Source organism: Sturnira hondurensis, unplaced genomic scaffold (genome assembly GCF_014824575.4).
Source record: "Sturnira hondurensis isolate 20B ecotype Veracruz unplaced genomic scaffold, ASM1482457v3 Scaffold0002633, whole genome shotgun sequence".
In the NCBI taxonomy this organism is placed as follows: Eukaryota; Metazoa; Chordata; class Mammalia; order Chiroptera; family Phyllostomidae; genus Sturnira; species Sturnira hondurensis.
The window spans coordinates 1745779-1769052 of NW_028075264.1; the positions used below are offsets into that span (position 1 = coordinate 1745779).

General features: G+C 37.8%; 1 protein-coding gene across 1 annotated transcript in view; it reads left to right on the forward strand.

Moving 5' to 3' along the window:
• The window catches only part of TENM1 (teneurin transmembrane protein 1), a 397683-nt gene that overhangs the window by 207603 nt on the left and 166806 nt on the right, over nt 1-23274 (forward strand). The window contains exons 12-13 of the mRNA XM_037040336.1: nt 1945-2091; nt 13403-13619. Coding sequence (XP_036896231.1) covers nt 1945-2091; nt 13403-13619 — 364 coding nt within the window. The remainder of the gene's footprint in view (nt 1-1944; nt 2092-13402; nt 13620-23274) is intronic.

Below are 23274 nucleotides of genomic sequence, written 5' to 3' on the forward strand. Positions count from 1 at the left end.
TAATGCAGCCGAAACAGTCCTATTCCCTAGTGACATCAAAGCTGTCATAATGCCATAGCATATATATTACTCAGTTAAACACACCTACACTGCAAGCCATGTAAGATTATAACAGGTACAATTACAGTACTAGGCTATACCATCTAGCTTTGTGTAAGTATACTCAGTGATGTCTCACAACAACACTGCCACATTTCTCAGAATGTATCCCCGTTATTAAGCAGTTGGTGACTATGTGCACACACACACACACACAACAGTTGGTCCTCCCTATCTGTGGGTTTCATATCCACAGATTCAACCAACCACCAATCAAAACTGTAGGGTGGGGCAAAAGTAGGTTTACAGTTGTTCATATGGAAAATAATACAATAATTAATAAATAATAATACAAGAATAAACCTTGTGTTTCATGTACTCACAACCATAAACCTACTTTTGGCCCCCCCTGTATTAGGAAACAAAAATTCTAGAAAGTTGATTCCTAAATAATGCAGTATAACAACAATTACATAGGATTTGCATAGTATTAGGTATTATAAGTAATCCAGAGATGACTTAAAGTACATAGGAGGTTGTGCATAGGTCCTATGCAAATATAATGCCATTTTATATAAGGGACTTGAGCATCCTCAGTTTTTGGTACTGCCGGGGATCCTGGAACCAATTCTCCACAAGTGTGTGTGTATGTGTGTGTGTGTGTATATATATATATATATATATATATATATAACCTTTTGATATTTTTCTAACAGCCATCTGCCACATCATTTTAAAGATTTTTTTCTTCCTCCTGTCTACTGATAGTTGCTTGGAAAATCATTTGAAAGGAATACTGTGTTGCATATACAGACTTAAAAACAAAAAAAACTTTCTTTTGCCTTTTGTACTTATGGAATTTTCTTACAAAGAAAATGAAAAAAATATTGAAAAGACTATGTCCAGTAAAATCCAGATCCAGTCCTGTGTTGCTACTGGGGAAATTTCCACAAGTTCTATGCCTTTATTACTATCTCTGTTCATCTTCCCACTGATCACTTGGTATATGCACAGTTGCCCTTTGGAATAGCCTAACTCTGAATTACTGATAGAAACAGTAGGGTATCCCTGAGAAATGTAAAGTCTACATGGAGACCATTGCCAGTGTTTGTGGTTTATCAATAGATAGAAATCATTTAAGTGAGCATAACAATTTTCTCTTTGCTGAATGTGTCCAGTTAGCCTCTAGAATTCCAAAAGTCTAAATTTGGCAGGCGTTAATTCCATAACCATTTGTTGAACACTTAACTACCGGCGTAATATAATACCAGCTTCTGAGAGAAATACCAGATAAGTTAAAAAATATCAATCTTTAGCCCTGAGATTAATATCAATCTTGCAGGAAAAAAACTAAATAGATGTAAAGCAACTGCAGCAATTTTTATGGCACCACGAGGGCAAATGCTTGATGGTAGGGTCTGGACCATAGCCGACATACCTAAGTCCTAAAGTCATGCATACCAAGGAAAAAATCCACACAGACTAGAAGTAGTTAGGGGATATTTCTCTTCATAGAAACTGCTGCCTTTTCCTAACTTACTGGCCATGACTATATACAACACCCTCCGCCCAATTTTGATTGAGATGAGGAAATACATTTTCCAAAAAGAAACAGAAAACATGTTTTGTCTGCCTCCCAGTTTTCCTCGTATCTAAACCAGAGGTTGGGAATTGGGGTTAGCATTAATAATGCTTAATTGGCTCTCCAAGGAAAAGCAAAGCAGAGTAAGGGATAACAAGTTCCCTGGGAAGCTTGGGTAAGCAAGCAAGCACCTCTTCCATTTATTCAACACCTCATCTGAATGGAGCACAGATGATTCAATGCTTCTCTATAGGGAGATACAGCAGTGCTGGTCAACCCCGGTCTGACATCTCTGTGACTGTTACTCTCCGCTCTCATTTCAGATGGCTGCCCGGGGCTCTGCTTCGGAAATGGGCGATGCACTCTGGATCAGAATGGTTGGCACTGTGTGTGTCAGGTGGGTTGGAGTGGGACAGGCTGCAATATTGTCATGGAAATGCTTTGTGGAGATAACTTGGACAATGATGGAGGTAAGTTACTCATAAAATATTCATATAAGAAAGGAATAGCCCAGTCTCTAGCACAGTGATAACCAGTCTGGCTGGGAGTGAAAACGAGGAATCCTTAGTATAAGCAATAATGAGTTACATGAGATCATACTATTTTTTAAAATCTCAATTTATTGAAAATGTACTGTGATCAGACAATACTCCAAACTCTTTGTATTTATTGTATCTCATTTAATTTCCATACCAACACTATGAGGGACAGGTACTATATTCCCTATTTATATATGGAAAACTGATGCTTGGAATGGCGATGGTAAATGACATTTCCAAGGTCACACGACTAGAAAGTCACAGAACCAAGATTCCAATTCAGGGATATATGACTTGAGCATCTGTTTTCGTAACTACTGCAATCACGCGGCTTCCCATACTTATGGCATTTACTATAACCCAAATTAAATCTGCATACCCATGTCCAAAATGTGAGATGCTACTGTACCTTGCACCATATGGGATGTGAAATAGTTTTCTTCGTTGTTAGTTATTTAGAGATTCCTCTTGTGTCTCTACCTTTTAGTAATATTTTATATCTTTCAAAGGACACAGCGTCAACACAATTCACAGTAGAATTTTTTATATTTAATTTAAGAACTACAAACAAAAAGTTTAAATAACATAAAATAAAAAGAGTTTCACATGATGTTTCAAAAAGCCGTCTGTGGCCCTGACCAAGTAGCTCAGTTGGTTGGGACGTCATCTCATACACCAAAAGGTTGGGGGTTCTATTCCTGGGCAGGACACACACCTAGATTTCGGGTTTGATCCTCAGTCAAGGTGCATATGGCAGGCAACCAACTGATATTTCTCTCTCTCCCTGCTACCTCTCTCCAAACCAATAAACATATTCTTAGGTGAGAATTAAAAAATAAAATAAAAAGTCATATGTGGTTCTGAAGCCTCAGGGTAACCACTTCTATTTTAGTCAAGCAAACAAAGTCACCTTATACATTGTACAATTGGACATCAAAACAGCTCAAATCACCTCTAAATGAGCCTCAAACAACATTCTCACTTTCCTATTACTTTCTACTCAAGAAGAAATAAAAATAACAGAAAGCTTCCTTTCTAATTTTTGTATATTGGCTTAAAATCAAGTAGATTATTAAATCTGACTCCTCGGTTTTCTATACTGCTTAAACAGTTATATACCTTGTCATTTGAATGCAAACGCGGGGTTTAAATCAGTAAGGTAGCAATCATAATTCAAGCACCAAATTGGGTGTGGCTTTCCTCCTTGACTTGTCCTAGTAGTTTACCTTAAAAAGCTTTAAGACTTCATGAATTGTATGTGGAAGCAACTTTGTGGTTAAGAGCACAGGGCTTTGGAGGTAGATTTTCTGGGTTGAAATACCAACTCTGCTATGTACTTCCTGGCTGTATGATTTGGGGAAAGTTAATTCATCTGAACTATTCAAAAGATGATAAATTATACCACTCTCCCCCCTCCACTCACACACATAAAAAGACAGTAAACTTATGATAACAGACCATCTTCTGACCAGATTGTTTACCACCTATCTAAATTGAAGTTTTTGTTTGGGAAGCCGGAGTGAGATTTTCAATTAAATGTTACACTAATCAATTATTTACTTGATTTTTATGGTCCTCCAAGGCTTATCTTTTCCTTCCTTTACTTCCTTATCGTTATATGCCTCTTTACCTGGTGAGCCCCCTTCTCTATACTCTTCATTCTCAGTCTATCATTTCAGTCCAAACTCAAGCCATATCTCTTGTGAAACCTCTGACATCCACTGCCCCAGTCTCTCCTGGTGCTTATCACATGCACTATACAATCAAGCACTTAATTATATTCTGTCTATATGATTTTCTTCTTGCATGTTAAGCATGACCCAGAGTCCACAGTTATGTCCTCAATATAATCACCAACAATATTAGCTTGCTTGTATTTGGGATTTGCTCTGCATGAGGCACTATGCTGAGTCCTTTTTGTGAATTATTTCATTCAAGCCCCATGAGGTAAAACTACTATTAACACTACTTTAAAATTAGGAAACCGAGGTGCAGAGAACTTAAATAACTTGCTCAAGAATATATAACAAGGAAATGATAGAGCCAGGGTATAAGCATAGGTGGTCTGCCTCATTCCAAACAGGATTTGAGGTAGTAATAGAGATTTCTCAGTTGATATGTTGATTAAAAGGCTTATGCTCAGAAAATATATTAAGACTCTATGTGATTACAATTTCTGACTCAATTAAGAATGAGCCAAAATAAGTTTCCTGCCTTAATATAGTACAGCTTAATAAAAATAATTGAATATTTAATTACCAAGCATTTCTATGGCCTCAAGGTTACCTCAAGACAGCCAACATGTTTAATGAATGAATCAATTAAATATTAATGGATTATTAATTTTCAATTGGTGTGGTATACGTAGACACAAATGGTATAGAAGATTTTGCTGAATGTGTATTGACCTCTGAATAGTTCTTTAAAACTGTGTATCTCATTGGGAATCAAAGACCCCATAGAGGTTCAGTGTATTTTTATATTTTTTTACAGCTCTTATTTTTATTATATTTTTTCCAATACCATTTAGTTCCCTTATGCCCCCTCCCCTCCACAGTCACCACACTGTTGTCCATGCCCATGAGTCCTCTTTCCTTTTTGCTCAGTCCTTCCACCCCCCACCCTCCCCGGCTTAGCTGCCATCCTGCTCCTGCTCTCTGTCTATGAGCCTGTCTCTATACAATGCCACTGCCCACATCAGTGTGTTTTTATTATTGTTTCTTTAGGGAGTATGGTGTGGGGGTGGCTCTTTGAAAGTTCCAATTACCATATTTTCTCCTTTAGTTGGATTAAGATGATATTGACTGTAAATATAGATTCGACTTTATCTTGAGATGGGAAGATGGATTAAATAACCTCTGAAATCCCCGTGTCTAAGGTTTTGGACAATAACTCCACTTTTATAATGTTTAAATATTATCCCTAAGAATACCTTAAATGTCCTTCATTTTTTAAAAATATATTTTATTGATTATGCCATTAGAAGTGGGGGAATGGGACAACTGTAAATGTCCTTCATTTTGTATTTTCAGCTTCTGGCTATCCAAAGTGGCTGGGTTCATTTAGTTGACTATGACTAATAAGTAATATTTGCATATTTGTTTGTGCGTGTGTGTGTGTGTGTGTGTGTGTTAGTTAAATCAGAAAGTGCTAATTGAACCTTTTAGAAAAGTGTGGTCCTGATTTTTTAAATGTGATTCTTCAGAAATCTTCCCAGTCAAACAAAAAACACTTTTAAGCAGTTGCTTCAAGTACCTGCTATCTGATTACTTCATATATATTATAGCTGGTACTTAAAGAATAGCTGTGTTTTTTACATTCTAATCAGCTCTGAATACTCATTAGTATTGCTGCTACTTCCTGCAGCTTTGACTTTAGTTACACTTTGATTCAATGCATTGTGACTCTTAGTAACTAATTGGGCTGCATTGAATATGTGGGTGACACAGCTGGTCTAGGAGCTCCCTAATAGCTCCTGGAAGAGTAAAAACACAACAGGGAACAAATAACCTTGGATTTTTTAATTAATATGCAAGAAAAGGAAAGGAATCTTACATACACACACATATTTATATATAATATGCATTATATATATATATATATATAAACTGATTATTATAGAAATCACAAACCTATCAGTCAAATGTCTTGACCTCATTTATTTACCATGTGCATAACACTGCATGGAGGAGGTGACTTAACATCATGGTGACCACATTTTCATGTGTTAATTATGTGTCCTGATACAGGGTTTGAAAGATATTATAACTGTACATTACACACACATAAGAATTGACACAGGGAAAAAAGTTTAGAAATTATGTTAAATTAATCAGAATAGCTAAAACAAAGACTAGCGAGAGCCAGTCAGAACTATCAAAGGATATTTTAAAGCTATGATAATTAAAACAAAGTGGTTTTGATGTTTGAGTAGACAAATTAGTATAACTTAATAAAAGCTCTGGAACACACCTCAGCACAAATATAAATTTAGTATGTTATAAAGCCAGCATCAAAAATTGGTGGGGAAAAGAAGCATCATAAAATAGTGCTGAGACAAATATTAAAGAAAAGAACCCTAGACTTTCAAGTCATACCATATTCCAAAATATAAGACAAATAAAAACATTCCAGCTGATTAATGAGTTAAAGGTACAAGAAAAACACAATTAGAAGAAAATGTCAGGGACAGATCTCAAAATGGGAAGGGATGTTAAGCATAAAAAAGCAAGAAAAAATCAAAATAGGAAAAAAAATGATAAAGTGGACTTCATAAAAATGTCTAATTTCTTGATGTTGTTTGGCTAAGTTTATAGACCATCCAATATCTAACTACTTGGAGATATCACAATTGGCACTGCCTGCTATATAGCCATTAGTCACATGTGACTATCTAAATTTAACTTAAATAACATTAAATATTTTGTTTCTCATTTGTACTGGCCACATCTCAAGTGCTCCGTGTCACGTGAAGCTAGTGACCATAGTATTAGTGCAGGTCTGGAGCATTCCTGTAATCGGGGGAAGTTCTATTGGATAGCACTGATTCAAATGTTTGACTAAAGTGTTTTCCTTTCAGGGAAACATACAGTGTCGGGTACCCCGTGTTTCATTTATTCATTACTACTTTGTGCTGAGTATTTTGTCTGACACTGAAGAGAAAATGACAAGCAAGAGAAGTTTCTGGCCCCGGCCAGCATGGCTCAGTTTGTTGGAGCATCATCCCTTAGATTAAAGGGTTGCCAGTTCAATTCCTGGTCAGGGCATGTATGAGAGGCTACCAATCAGTGTTTCTCTCTCTCTCTCTCTCTCTCTCTCTCTCTCTCTCTCTCTCTCTCTCTCTGTCAAAGCAATGAAACAATGTCCTCGGGTGAGGATAAAAAAGAGAGAGAAGTTTCTGTCTTCTTGGAGCTTATGGCCTAGGAAGGAAAACAAATATTAAATAAGAAACCACACAAATAATTATCTATGTGCAACTGTAAAGAGTTCTATACAATGTTTAGAGTGCTATAAACTTTTAGGGGGGACCTAACCAAATGTACATGACTAGGGAGGCCTCATATGAGTCAGGGGAAGAATGCTCTAGGCTGAAAATAGCATGTACAAATGGCCAGAGGTGGAAATATACTAGCCTCTTCTAGGAAGTAACAGCAAGTCATTGTGGCTGGAATACAATGAATCATGGGGAGATTGGTGAGAAATGAAAATATGAAGGTAGGCACTGACCATACCATCCAGTACAGTGTGAATTTTATAAGATCGTCATCTATGAAACAAAGATTTCATGTTATTCATACCAGGTATAGTAGAAGGATACTGTGGAAAAATTGTCGTGGAAATTTAAAAGATACAGGATAAGAGTATTTAACCCAAATGGACCTTTTCCCCTCTGATCTGTTAAGTAGTTGTCACATGTTTGTCCAAGCTTCCCTGGTATGAACTCTTCCATTGGTCCATATTCATACACACTGGTAAAATCAATGTTAATTGCCTAAAAGAGAATGATGTTCTGGGAGTCATTTTTTGTAATAAGTCACCATTCATTAAGAACAATAGCTATTTGCAAACCTGTTTTATGATGTAGTATTTCTAGATGTGGAAATCAGCACCATGGGTGAATTATGAACACATATAAGCTCATGGATCAATAAGCCTCATGTTTTGAATGTCACTAGCATGCTGCAGTGTTTAATAGAAAGGAAAATGAAATAGGAACAGTGAATTGATAACATTTGCTCTGTTTAAGGAGTGGACATCCTCTCCACATTTATTTTTAAGATTTGGAATCAGACCTAGCATCAAAAAGCATACTTCTAAGTATTGTCTTCTGACCATACCCTCTCATTCTCAAGCATCCATTTGTTAAAGGATCATCATGTAGTTATAAGAGTCTAAATTGCCAAGTGATTGCAGATACAAGTAAAAGTTAGATCTAAACCCTGTAACTCAGTTAACCACTCTGACTGGATCTGCCACATTATGAATCAACTAAGGCTAGCGAGACTTGACATCTGCCTACTTGTCAATGGTGAAAAGAAATGAGGTCATTGAAACACAGCAATTTAAAGTGGGTAATAAAGGTGTGATATCAATGAAGAATCTATTGATAACATATATTTTATGTATTAGCTGGGTATTTATTAGCTCTAGGTAATTTACAAATGTCAGAGAAATAGAACTTTTAGGGCATATGAGTACATTTTTTGTGCAATAAATATTTATTGAATGCTTACTTTGAGCCAGGCAATGTTCTAATTGTTGAGGGAAAAACAATGAATAAAAAAACCCTAAACCCATACTTTCATGGAGCTTACATTCTAGTTGTGAGAGGCAGACAGTAAACCAGTAAAAATAGTATGATAGAAGATGGTAAATGTGATGAAGAAAAAATTTTAAAGCAGGGGGAAAAAGGATAAGGGAGTGTGCGAGAGGGGGTGACGTTTTAAGTGAGGTGGTCAGAGAAGGACTCACTGAAAGGTGGCATTTGAGTAAAGACTTAAAGGAAGTCATGTGTGAGCCATGTTGCTATTGAAGAGAACATTCCAGGCATAGGAATAGTAGGAAGGAGGCTGCAGGTTAATGGGAAGTAAGAGAGATAAGCGGGAGAGAGTGAAAAACCAGACTGTGAAGAAGTAAGTCTGGTCAGTAAGTATTGTCAGGACAGGGGTTTTACTGTGAGTGATGTGGAAAGCTATTGGTAGCAGGTGGGGACCAGGAGGGCGTGAATATTACTGGCATAAAAACAATGTACTTTCCTTACAGAAAAAGTAAGGTGCATGTGGTTATAGCAATAACAATGCTGTGAGCAGGTCAAATCCTGAGTGCACTTGAGCCTCTGCCACTTTCTTTTTACTAATATAGCAAAATGCCTGGGTGAAAATCAGTCTGAATAGATGGAAAAATGAACTACAGGCTATTTCCAAAGGAAATAGAGTCATATTATCTTTAATGCATGTAACAGCAACAACTAAGCTAACTGGAGTGCCGAGTAGGGGACTGCTGTGGTAAACACTTATGAATGATTTATCTGATTTAAACCACAGACCAATGAGTCCATGGTTTATGGGTTTCTAAAATGCCTAAGATTTTGTTTAACTGAGTCATTGGAATAAGCAGCCCTTCAGTTTCTTTTTCACTATTAATTTGCTTGGCAGACCCTCTAGTCTATAGATGCTGAAAAGGTTAAGCTTCAGTCCAGCTCTTGTCCAAATGATAACAAATTCTGAATTTGTCAAGTTTAATGAAAAAAGATTTACTGTGGCATTAGTGTCTATTTAGAACCACTTAGGATCCTACCTGTCTGACAACCTATCCAAGCAGAGCTGGCAAAATGAATACATTCCAACAAACTGAATACGTTACACAAAAGTTCATTGCCTTCTGGCCAGTGATAAAACAACTTCAATAGGAGTGAGTCTGAACATTGTAAGCTGCCACTGAAGACCATTGGCATCTACCCCCAGGACACTATCCCTAGACTCTCTTTTAGTCTGCAGCCTAGAATTTGGTTAATAGCAATAGCTAACATTTATCAAGACGGCTAGCTACATTCTAAACACTGTGCTATGCACTTTGTGATTATTATAGCATGTGATCTTTACAACTGTACAGGGCCAGTATCTTTATTATCCTCATCTTGTAGATGAGGAAACTCATCTACAAGAGAATCCAACAATTGGACTGATTTGTCCAGGATCCTATAGATTGTCAGTGGCACAGTCAAGATTAGATAGAATCAGAATAGCCTGGTTCTTTGGTGGCAACCATGTCAAGTGTTTTTAAATAGCTCCGTTAATGAGTCGGGTGCTTGGAAGTCTTGGAGCCTAGCTCAGTAGTGGTAATACTTCTCTCAGGGGTTTCCAACCTGCGGTGCAACACAAAATCATAAATTTACTTGAAACATTATGAAATTTGTTTGGTGATTACGTATTGCAGTGCATTTAATGTGTGGGCCAAGACAACTCTTCTTCCAGTGTGGCCCAGAGACAAAAAAAGATTGGACTCCCCTGGTAGATGATGATGATGAACATGTGATTTGTAGTCAGAACACTGGGTATGATATGACTGCCATGTTTCTTCTAACCATGCAACCACACATAGCCTCCCCTCCCTTATTTGTAGAATAGAAATGAGAATATTTACCTAACAAGCTTTTTGCAGGGATTAGTTGAAATAATAATTTGGAAAGTACCTAGTGTTGTACCTGGCAAATATTAACTAATTTATGCATGTTTCCAAGTCCTTTTGGACACCCTACCATAAACTAGCTATCCATTTTTATCAAGGCAATGATCAGTTGCTATTTTCCATGTGTTGCATATATTCCCTTGTCCAGTTTTTCTTTCAACCAAGGGCATAGGTTTCATAGGTAAAAGTTTAACAGTGAATGACTTGATCATGTACAGAAGAAACCAGGGTCCTTGATCTTCATCAGCCCTAACTGGGCCAACTGGCATATTCTCTAACTGGTTGGCAAAGCTGGGATCAGTGAATGCCATGTTTAGTCCTTTAAGACCACTTAACCTCCCTCTCCCTGGCTAGCTTTAATTTTTAAAGGGAACAGGCCCTAAAAGCAAAATCAGTTAACATTTGCCATGCCCATATCTGACACCCTGAGCCTGGCTGTCAGGAGGGTGCCACAGCTTCCATTTCAGGATAATGAAAGAACCATTAATAGCTGAAGGAAACCCACACATGCAGTGTGACTGTCATTTGCACTTCTTTGTAACAGTCTAGACATACTGTATGAGCTCTTATCCAGTGTGATAATTGGTAAGTAGGACTTGGCCCATGTACTAGGCTTACCTATGAGTTATTATTTGGGGGTTTCATGCTATTACTGGTCTGCCTGCTTGTGGACTTTCTTTAGTCTACAGAAGTCTTGCTGTTCTCTCAGAAAACAGAGGTCTTAGATGGTCAACCCTGTATCATAGGCAGTTATTAAATATGAACCATTAGCTTGGAATTTATAGCACATAACTAGATGAGAATGTGAGTCCCAATTTTGTGGTTAGTTTAGAATCCAGTTTTGAAAATCATGTGGGCATTGCTATTTATTTCGAATCTATTTCTTTTCACCAGTCAGTTAGAATTGTGTGGTTGACGGGTTGAAACCTGTGACTGCCCAATCTGATTATTACTAGTGCATTTTTTACCAATTGAAAGATAAACGTGACTGCCCATTCAAACAGCAGTTTTTCCTTGTGTAGCATATTGTGCACCAATTCCAAACATCAGAGAACTCTTTTAATCAGCCTGATATTTTTGCCAGCTTCTCAGTGCATGCAGATGTTTAATTAGCGGAGTTTAGAGGTCTTGTGCTAACAGGAGACTGAGAACAACGGATTGGTGAGAGAGGTGGTAGTGCCATCTAAGATCTATAGAAAATCTGTTAATATAATTTGCTGAATGAGGAGAGAAAGGAGAGCAGAAGGGGGACTTCTTACTGAAACGAATCCACAGTAGTCATCGGTGAAAAAGAAATATATATGCTGAGAAGTGGAAATCAGGGCAGAAATACACTGAGCAAACAGGGAAGGCAAGGAAGAAGCAAACTGCATTTTAAATCAAAGTAGTGTCTATGGTACATGGAATTTGAAAGGACTGCATGTGGGGAAAAATATTTCCCGGGTGCCCTAGGGCTATTGTTCCAAACGCCTACTCTCCTGGTGTTCCTGCCTTTCATTGCCCCCAGCTGTGGTACATCGCCCTCTGGCTCGGCAGGAGCAGCCCTGTGAGGCAGAGAGAGCAAGCACAGGAGCTGCATGAAACCAGTGCCAGGAACTTTCATCATCAGCCTCAGGAGCCCATGTTCCGTCTGAACCTCCATATTCCACCGAATTCCAAGAAGATTAACATCTCTATATTTACTCTTGTTATGAAGTGTCCATAATGTTCACTTAATCACTCTTTGGGTGTAACTCTCTTACAATACTTCCTTTTTAACTAGTATAAGTGAACTGTTTTAGTCACCTATTTCTCCTAATAAGCTCTGAGCTCCTGGAAACAGAAAAAGGATCTTTTTATAAAACTCTTTGCTTCCCCAAACACCTGATATAATTAGTCTCTTCACCTATCATATTCTCAATAGTCTCCTCTTCTCCTGTAAAACCCATGTGTCCCACATCATTCCTCTACCAGAGAATGAAGCCTATCCCTGACCAGTGTGGCTCCATTGGTTGGGATTGTTCCACAAAGCGAGAGGTTGCTGGTACAATTCCTCATCGGGGCATGTGCCCAGGCTTCAGGTTCAATCCCTGGTTAGGGTGTGTGCAAAAAACACCCAATCAATGTTTTTCTCCCTCTCTTTGCTTCTTTCTAAAAATGAACAAGTAAAATCTTTTTAAAAAATAAACACTGAATGCTATGAAAAAAAGAATGAAGCCTTTATGTGATTTTTTTCCTTGGGATAACTAGATTCAGGAATCTGGAGTACATGGTGAAGGCATAGGGAATGAAAGAGAGTGACTCATCACATTCATATACCTGAGGTTTAGTGGTGTTTGCATCAAATCCATAACTGCTATTAGGAACAAGTAAGCTCTAGTTGCTTCTACAAATTCCCTAAAAAGCACTTGTGAAACTTTAGTGTGCTTCAGAATCACCCAGATTAAGTATGCATAATGCTGAGCTCTGAGGAAATTCTGATTCAATAAGCAGGGCTCCAGAATAGATATCTTTAATAAAATCCCAGTTAATTGACTACACATTTGGAAATTACTGCCCTGCTCTAGACACTTGGTCACAGTGACAATACCAATATCTATTTTGAGAATTACTGGTAGATAAAAATATTAAGAGAATTTTATAAACTTACCAACAAAGTCAGGTTGGCAAGCATTTGTTAATTGTTTTCTCATACTTTTCCATGATGTGAGAAATTCAAAATAATTGTAAAGGAGAGTTGCTAGGCTAGAGGATGGTCTTGCTGAAAAAAAAAAAGGAAACTTCTAAAAAGTACTATCTCACAGATATTCTATCCAAATGCTGAACAATATAATACAGCCCCCAAAAGCTAGAAAATTCAGGAAAGAAGGATTCATTAAAAACACAGTTTGAGTTTTACTGATTTGCTATAGAAACTCAGAGTGAGTGATAATTCATTCAGAATGGAATTTCGTAGATTCTAAACTCAAATACGGACAGTTATCTTTGGCTGTATTTTACATCTTTCTCCATTTGTGCCCATTTTAAACTCTGTTGCTTCTCTTGAGACTAAATTGCAATACTGTTTTTTTTTCAGATGGTTTGACTGACTGTGTGGACCCCGATTGTTGTCACCAAAGCAACTGTTATGTAAGTCCTCTCTGTCAGGGCTCACCAGACCCTCTTGACCTCATTCAGCAAAGCCAACCCCTCTTCTCTCAGCACACTTCAAGACTCTTCTATGATCGAATCAAATTCCTCATTGGCAAGGACAGCACTCATGTCATCCCTCCAGAGATTTCATTTGACAGCAGGTATATGTGTATTTATTTTCCTTTTTAATGAACAATAGTCATGTTTGTCCTGAACTGTGAAAGGATGATCTCTTCTAAAGATCAGGTTGCTTCCCATTCTACCCAGTCCACACTGATCTTTTTCAGGCTTATCTGGAATGCCTAAGTCCTTACTGGTTTAAGGGAGAAAACTCATTTCTAGAGGCTCTGTATCCTAAAAGATACACATACATACAATATATATTATTTGTAGTGAAGTATAGATGGGTATTTTAATGACAAAAACAGGTGGAAGTATAATTTGCAAACTCATAGTTTAGCCTCTGTATCAATCCTTTGAAAACTTGAATTTCAAGAGCTAAACTGCAAGTTTTATCCCATGATGTAATTTTTTTCCTTATGAAAGAGCTGGGTAAATTGGACTTCCTAACATGAAATGGAAGACTTGTGAAAATCTTTCTATGAAAGTTCAAATGCATGAGTTATCGCTAAAGACCCGAGACCAAAGTCCAACTCGTTAGGTGAAGCTTTTTTTTAATTGCTTACTTATTTGAAGTGTAATAATGTGAATTTTCTCATTGTTATTCTTGGCTTCATCTTCAGCAATGACATCTTTTACTAATTAGCACCAGATATAAGTAAGTCACCGAAGTCAACATTTCTAGTCTCTTAAATTTGTCCTCCTTTGTTCATTCCACCAGCTGATATTTCACTAGCTTCTACACTATTGCGAACAGGAGTGTAGAAAATAAACATGGAATCTATTTGTCCAGAAGCTTCTGTCCACACCCCACCCACTCAGTTACATCCTACTGGGTAGTATCAGTCCCCAGGAAAAACTCAGTCAAGAGGTTATATTGATATCAGTGACAATCTAAGCAAACTAAAACTCACTTTTGACCTACACACAGAAGAAAAGGGGGAATATGCATGAAAATATAAAATACTCAGTATCCTTCCCCTAGATTGTGTACTAGAACTGCAATTGAAACATAAACTTTACTCATTATTTTTCTTATTGTGTAGTTCTGACCTTGTAGGTCCCAGACCAAAATGCCAGGTCATTGATAACAAAAGCTCTTCCCAGGGATCTAGACAAAGCTTGCCTTCTTTCAAGAGACTCAGCCATTCCCGTTTTGAAGCATTTCTCCCAGCTCCATAACAACTCTGGGGAAACTTTCTAGTGGGCTACAGTCAGAGTTATTATTTAGGTGCTGGAGACTTGTTTAATGTTCACCAGAAGAACAAAGAGAACCCAAAACAGCCATGATTCCCATTTTCCTATATAAGGTAATGGTAGGTCATCCACTCTGTAGCTTTTCCATGCTTAGGGAGAAGTCAGTCCAAAAAGAAAAAAACAGTAAAAGAACAACCTCAATGACATGAAGCTATATTAAAAGACTCACTGAACTCAATTAAAGTGAGAAAGTCAGGGTCTGAGAGAGACAAGAGACAAGTCATTATGACCCAGAGCAGGGCATTTGAGCAATAAACTTTGAGAAGTGAGAAGAAACTTCAACCCCTGCCGTTCAACTTCATGCTTCAGCAGTGCTTGCCATCCGCTCACAGAGTGAACAAACCTATTACTTGCAGTGGTGGTTAATGTCCTTCTCCTCCTCCTGCTTTGATGAGTTTTCTCCATTCTTTTGTAAAATGTTGCAAGTTATCATTTGGCTCTGCAAGTCACATTTGAATTCAGAATGACAGGTCTCTTCCATCTAGTGGTCTCGGTTATTACAGACATATCTAATCTGTCAGAAAAGGTGCGGGCCTTTTCCAAGGAAAATAGTTGAGAACAAGTCAACTATTTCCCCTAAAAATCAACACATGCAGTGTTACTCTGGGTAAAATATATCCAACTCTGATCACATATGTAAATAATAATAGTCACAAGCTCTTAATTCTACATATACATGTTGGCTTGTAGAGCACACAGACATGCATTTTTTCTTTTAACCTCACAATGTTCCTATAAAGTAGTATCCATATTGGTGTATTTTATATATGAGGAAACTGAGGCTCACAGAGAATGAATAACTTGCCAAAGACAGCAAGTTTAGATTGTAGTAAATCTTATGGCCTTTCCATTACAGCACAGCTGCCCAATTTCCGCTTGTCCTTAAATAAGCCCAAATGACTTGGATCTAATTTATACTAGACAAATGGCATCTAGGTCAACACAAGAAATTTAGTAACTGAGTGATGTTTAAAAATCCAGTTCAATTTAATACATTTCAGTGACATTATTTACAAACTTCAAACCCATATTAATGAACTTCTTGCTAGGAGAACACAGTTGAATGACTGGTAAAGTGGGCCTTTTGTTATTGAGCACTTCCTATGTGTCAGGTCTTATACTAAGTCCTTAGATAATGCTACTTCATTTAACTGAACAAAAAAAATCCCATATGGTAGACAGTGTTACTATCCCCACATATCAGGTGAGAAAACAAGAACTGGGATGCCAGCTATGTCTTTTGCCTCAAGTTATAGCCAATGAGCATCATAGTCAAGATTTGAACCCAAGCAGACTGAGACTGAGAGCTGACTGTAAACCACTAGGTTGAGCCACTTTGGCTACTCAGAAGGCTAGGCTAGTGGACCTTGAAAAGACTTATGGCCCTAAGGCCATCACTATCCCTGACTGTGCAGTGGTTCTCCTCATACAGATCTAGAACACTATGTGCCATAATCAGGTGAACCACTCTGCACATTTGCATTTGCGATGTAATTGAGAGATAGCTGGATGGGCAGATGAAGAATGCATTGCCAAGGGGCTCATTTGCCTGCTGGCAAAACATGACCCACACAGATGACTCGCTGAGTGTTGCCACCATCAGAAGGCCTTAGGGCTAAACACGGTGGCATACAGGGAACTAACTGTTGCAAGGACGTGTAAAGGTTAAAGAACTCTTCACCCTTGTGCATCCAAGTGAGACTAGCCTTCCTTGTTCTGAATATGTTGCACTGGCATGTGAAGCACAAGGAATGTGTGCCCCTGTGCCCCATGATGGTGCACTGTCGCTGTGAACACGCACCCTGCCTACAGTGCAGTCTCTAATGAGTGCAACTCAATTACCAATTTTTGCTAAATACATTTTACCCTGTAGCCTGAGTGTCTTTCTTATTTTTTCAATCTCCTCCAAACATGACTACAGAGTAACCCACATATTCTGCATGCTCTGTATGACTTATTACTTTTTAATAATGTAAACAGGTGAACAGAAACATTATTGATCTTCAGTGTCTAAGCATTTAATCACTATTAATAATGTAAAAGGTTTTTATAAATATGTAAAAACAAGAGTACATTAAACTAAATGACAGTAGTAATTTGCAAAGCCAGACATTTCGCTCACCATCACTAATGGAGAAGTGCATTTAAAAAACAAAATCCTACCAGGGTTAGTGAAACCGCTGACAGCAAGGTCTGGCCAAACTCATTTGTTTATTTTGCAGCCATCAGGGGCTGATCTCCACATCCATCCATGTCAAGTGTCGACATCAGAGATTGCTTAATATCAGCCCACAGATGTATTTCATTTGGCCCAACATTTCGAAATTAGGAGGTCTAACAGAAAAATCAGAATGTCTTCCTTTTCTAGAAAATTTACAAAGTGTGGCATCTTCGGGCCCATGAGAATGGCATAGGCCTTCTGGAGCTGAGACCCAGCTGCCCCTCTGGATGGGACGTGACATGTCTCTCTGGCTCACTACTCGTTTCTCTGACACCTGGCTCACTTCCCTCACTTTCTGTGTCATGCCTGGCCCTGGTGGCATTTGACTTTGTAACCTCTGGACTATACAGTTTCTATAGCAGTCCTTGGAAAGACCTCAAGTGTTTGATTTTTTTCTTTCTGTTCTATTTCCCTGAGAGTCTTTAGGAATCCAATCTTAGCTTTTCACTGAATTTTTGAACCTTTACTATGTTGATTTCAGAAGAGAAAAAAGTTATCTCTGAACATGAACTATTGTAGAAATCACATTAATGAAATGATATTTTCACCCTTAGTTTACTAGGGTACTTGTGTACACTTCGTGAATAAGTTGGTGTACACTTTGCCTCACACCTTAGACTAAAGAACTACCCCCAGGACAGCAGACTTTAACCTATAGAAATCTTACATCCCATCGATTATGACTTTAGATAATCCAGGTCCCACCATAGTAAAAGCAAAACATTCACTTTCTATGAGAAGGATGTGTATATTCAGAAGCATATGAAAATATTGTTTTTATCACTTATAGTAAGTTTTAAGAATAAGTTAAAGATCTGAAAGTTTGCAGCAATGCTGCTGGGTGCAATTGTGGCAGCCTCTTGTGCCACTCCTGGTAGAAGGCCTACCCTTAGTTGAAAAGTCCTAAAGTTGGAAACAAAGTTAGTACAGCACTAAGCACATAACAGTGCTGTTAATGGGCCACAAAATGAAAGGGATAAACAAGATGGTAGGTTTCTTCTACACAGTTTCCATTAAGCTGCTACATTTCAATTTCTCACACCACACCAGGATGTCCAACATTACCATATTTTGCCATGTATGATGTGCACTGTTTTGCCCAAATTTTTGAGGGAAAAATAAGGATGCACATTATACATGGGTAGTACTAATTCTGTATATACAAATGGTTTTAATTCTTTTATTTATGCTTATGCATTAAAAGTGTAACTCTAGAAAGCAATAGCAATATCCATATGCAAAATAATACCCTGGAATATGGTAATTGGTTTTGTATCCAAATAAAATCAATAAAAATTGAATTAAAAAATTAAAAAGAAAGATTTTTCCCCCCGGAAGTTTGGGCTAAGAACCTGAGTGTGCTTTATATACAGCAAAATACGGTCGTTCTGAATTGTTTTAACTGCTCAATCTTAAATTCTGCGAGGACAAGAACCAAGTCTGATTTGCTCTTCCCTTGTTTTGATTATCGCTGTGTAGCAAACTAAAACAGGATAGACTGGAACAATTTTTATTATTGTATTTCGTGATTCTGTGGGTCAGCAATTGAGACAGGGTAGAGCCAGGATGGCTTGTCTCTTCTCCATGATGTTTGGGCTCTCGGCTGAGATAACTCATATAACCAGGGGCTGGAACAGCTTGATAACAGCCAGGAATCACCCTTTCTACAGCAGACTCCTTATTTGGGCCTCATATTAGCATGTCAGCAAGCCTCGGGTTTGTCAGAGCTTTTATATTATAGATCAGGGCTCTGAGAGGGAGTGTTTCAAGAGATAGGAAATGGAAGATGCAAGTCTTTTATGTCTGGGTCCAGAAGTATTAACAGTCCAGAAGTACTAACAGTCATATTTGTGCCATATACTATTAGAGTGGTCACAGAGCTTGCCCAGATTCAAAAGAAAGGACAGAAATCCCACCTCTTGATGACACAAGTATCAAAGAATTGATGGCCATCTTTACCATAGCACTGTTTCCTCAGATTGTAAAACAGTACCTGTCAAAAAGTAGGCAAGAAAAATGAGTGAATGAGTGAGCAGCTTAGTTGTAGTGATATGGAAAATCTCCTCTCATATTTGCTAAGGAAAGAATCACTCTGGTTGCCTAGAGCACAAAGACAATATAAGGACCTCAGGTAAGTCAAATTACCAAATGTACAACCAGACTAAAGTTAAGATTACTGTTCTCCAAATAGTGCAGGAACAAATTCTTAAAAGATGAAGTGATTATACACCATTAAGAAAGTATTCTCTTTTAAAAAAAAATTTTGAGGCATATCACCACTATCAGAACCTGCCCGTAAATGACATCATTTATAACTTTGTATAAGCAATAATCTTCTTTGCCTTCAGTGGGCTAGATAACCAAAATTTGGAACTGAGAAAAAAAATTAGAAAATGAAGAGCATTATCAGGAAGCCAGTGGGAAGACTGCCATTAACTGGCTCACTTCGGTCTGCATTATTATTCTGTCTCATGAGAAAACCACAGATGAGCACCCCCAAACAAACCCAGGTACCACAAATGCCTTAAGCATGCAATTCTTGGCAAACTCTTACTTGCCCAAGTCTTCCCTCTCCTTTACTGCACCCCACTCAATAATAAGATCTTGATTCAGTCTCCTGATTCTTCATGATACCTGGTAACAGCCATAATTACTTATCATAACTTGTTTAATAAAACATGCTTTTCTGCACTTAGCTGAGCTGGGAATTTATACTATTTTATATCTTGTGAATAGCAAAGCAAGCTATTGAATCAAGACTGAGGTTACAGGGAAGGTTGCAAGAAGATGGCTATTGCCACAGAAGCTGCTGCTATTGAGTAGAGACAAGGACTTAAAAATAACCATACTTGACAGATACTAATTATTGTTTTTTTAAATATGTATTTTATTCAAATGTTAGTATTTCCAGAGTAACTACAGACTTTGCCTCTGGAAGAGATGCCAAAGTCCTGTGCTATCCATAATGTAACATAATATGATTATATCAAGTCATTTTTAATAAAATTATCAGGATACGTATTTACCCCATTATTCAGCAAATATTTCTTGACTACCCATTCTGTGCTAGAAACGGGGCAGATGGTGGTAAACAAAAAAAAATAGGGTACCCTTATTCACCAAACTCCCCTTACATCTAATGGCAGATGGAGTGAAAACATCAAGTAAATACATAAATGATTAAATTAATTGCAAATGGCAATAAATTCTGTGGATTATGGGCCATCAAGTTTCTATAGGAGCTTAGAGTTTATCAACTAAGGCGTCTCAAGTTCAACTGTTCTGATGAGGGCAAACAGGTAACTTAAATGGCTGTAAGACAAGACATATTCTAGCAAATGAGGCAACGTCATTAAACGATCACAGAAGGGAGACCGACCTGGAGGTTTTCAGCAGTAACTCAGAGAGGGAACCAACTGACTCACATGAGCAAGAAGTGCTACTAAAATCGACATACGCAGGAGGCTATTAGTGACTTGTGAGAAAAATACAAAGCTTATGTGGACAGTGAGGAGCATAATTGTTTACAAGAAGTTTGACCCTTTGACATTTGAGGCTATAAATAATTTTTCTACAGTGTAAAAGGTTTGTATTAAACAGATGAATTCAAGGGAAAAGCAATCATTTAAAAATTCCCATTTACCACAATGAAAAAAATTATATTAATGATGCTCTGGCGTCATTTCTAATGATAGATCTGACAGTTTCTTTCAAGATAATGCACATTGGGAAAGATTAATCATTTCACTATGCAGATTGATGAACATTCCAATGTTTATTTGGTTCATTTATTCATTCAGTGATGGGCACTGCCCTAGGATCTGGGCTATAGCCAACAGGGTGGCTTCCCCATAGTCTAGTGAGGAAGACTGGAAATAATGAAAAAGGCAAATGCCAAGTGAGATAAAAAACAGTTAGGGACAAAGAGTGACCATTTTAGAGTGGTTCAGGGAAGCCTCTCTGGGAGGTGACACTGGAGCAGAGGCCTCATAGTATTTATCCCTATGTTAATGATCTCGGTATGACTGTTACCTGGACCCTTATGCTATACATTGTCACACAAGCCACAGTCTGGCGGTGACTTTTAGGTACCCACTGAGTTAAGACTCCACAGCATTGTGTGAAATGGAAGGTAAGACAAACCTTCCAAGGAATTACTGCATACTGGTTACTGTGCTAGATTTTACCGGTAAGTGAATGGGGTGCCTGTCTTCCAGGATTGCATTGAGAAATACGAATACCTCAGACAAACTGAGTAGCCTCTTAAAAGAGAAATAAGCAACAAACCTAAACTGTTAGTCATGAAAAGAAACAAAATAAGAGAGTTTGATCAATTAGTGTCAAACCTAAAAGAGGTCAAATGCATAGAAGCCACTTACTGATTTAGAATAATGAAAAAGAAAAGGTAACAAAAGCTTTTATTTTAGCATATTTCTAAGGAAACACAATGTTCTTACAGTATGCAAGCATTCATGGAATTACCAGTTTCATCTATGAACAGGTAACTCCCAGAAGGTGTATAGCATAATTATTTGTGATTTTGCTGAGGCACAAATGTGAATCTATATGCCTTGTGTTTAACTTTTTCCTGAATCTGTTAGTTAAGGACCTCCAAGTCCATTTGCTAGTGGCAGATTTTTGTGTATTTTTCATCTAAGAACACGGAAAACATTATAGCGGTACACAACGAGGGGATGATAAACACACACTGCAACAATTCAAGAATAAATTGAATAAACTAAGGACCAAGGGAAGCTCTGTCTAAGGCGTCATCATCCACAACTCCATCTTGTGTTCACCTTTCCTTCTAAGGGAATGCACTGCACATGATTTGCCCACATTTGGGAAAGGAATCTGAGTGTGGCTTGGCTCAGCCATGGTTCCTTGTGATTCATGGTTCCTTTGTCTTCCCGTGTTGCTTTTCCTGAGCAACTGCCTTTGCTTTTTGTTTCTGCAGTTGTCCTAAGTGAGATGGTTGCTACTTGCTAATAAAGCACTTTGATCTCGTTTATATGAAAGGTGTTACGTGTGTGAAGACGGGATCTCCTGATTTTCAGACAACTGCTTTTTCTACTGCTGTAGTTCAGGAAACACATGTCCAAGACACATTTAAAAACTTACAAATTGCTGAAGGTTCCAAGATTTATAGTGCTGACTAGCTCCTGAAATCAGCAGTCAACACCTAAAGGTACCAAAAAGAAAGAATGTGTGACTTTCACTTCTTTACAGATGCTCTTAAGCCAGGGGTGTCAAACTCATTTTCACTGGGGACCACATCACCCTCACGGTTGCCTTCAAAGGGCCAAATGTAATTTTAGGACTGTATAAATGTAACTACTCCTTAACTGTTAAGTGAAAGCTAGGCGCTGCAGCTGGTTAGAAACAAGGTGCTGGGCTGGATTCGGCCCACGGGCCTTGTGTCTCCCATCTGTGTTAAGCAAAGAAAAATAAAAAGAAATCAGAGCACAAATCTTTGAAAAGCTGTTCAATTGATTATTCATGATAATTGGAAACTCAGATGTTCTGAGATGCTCATAACTGTGATTAGTAATACCAGTAGCTATCTACAACTTATCTCCATGTGAACAGGTAATTCCTAGTATTTTATCCATCTTACTGCTTAATTAGGATTGAAATTTGAAAGGCTCAAATCCTTATTACCTACTACTTAGGCATATAGTTTGCTTGCAGTGTCTCTAGCTGGGTCTATCACCTAAATGTATCCCTAGAGAGGGCAGAATTAATGCATGTTTGGGGAGAAAGAATGGATGATATGTTATAGCTCATCTCCACTACACACCCTTCACACAGAAAGTGCTCAGCAGTAGATAAATGTCTACAAATGTCCTTTGGATGGCACCATCTTTGTAGGTGAGCACTTTCTTTTCCTTTATGGATACATTTTCCTGCATCTTAAGAAAGATCTGTGTACAGTTCACACTCTTTAATGTCCAGGTCAAAAGCCCTCTACCAATCCATCACTTACTTAGTTCTGTTATCTTGAGCAGTTTTTTAACCTCTCTGAATCAGTTTCCTCATTTTTAAAACAGGGCTAATAAATTGTACCAACTCAGGATTATATCAATATTAAATGAAATAAATTAAGGAAATTGCATGGCATAGCACCTGATTGATATGTATTTAATATTTATACAAACGTATACATATATTATATATACCTAATATCAGGGTATATAATTGAATATAATTTGAAAAGT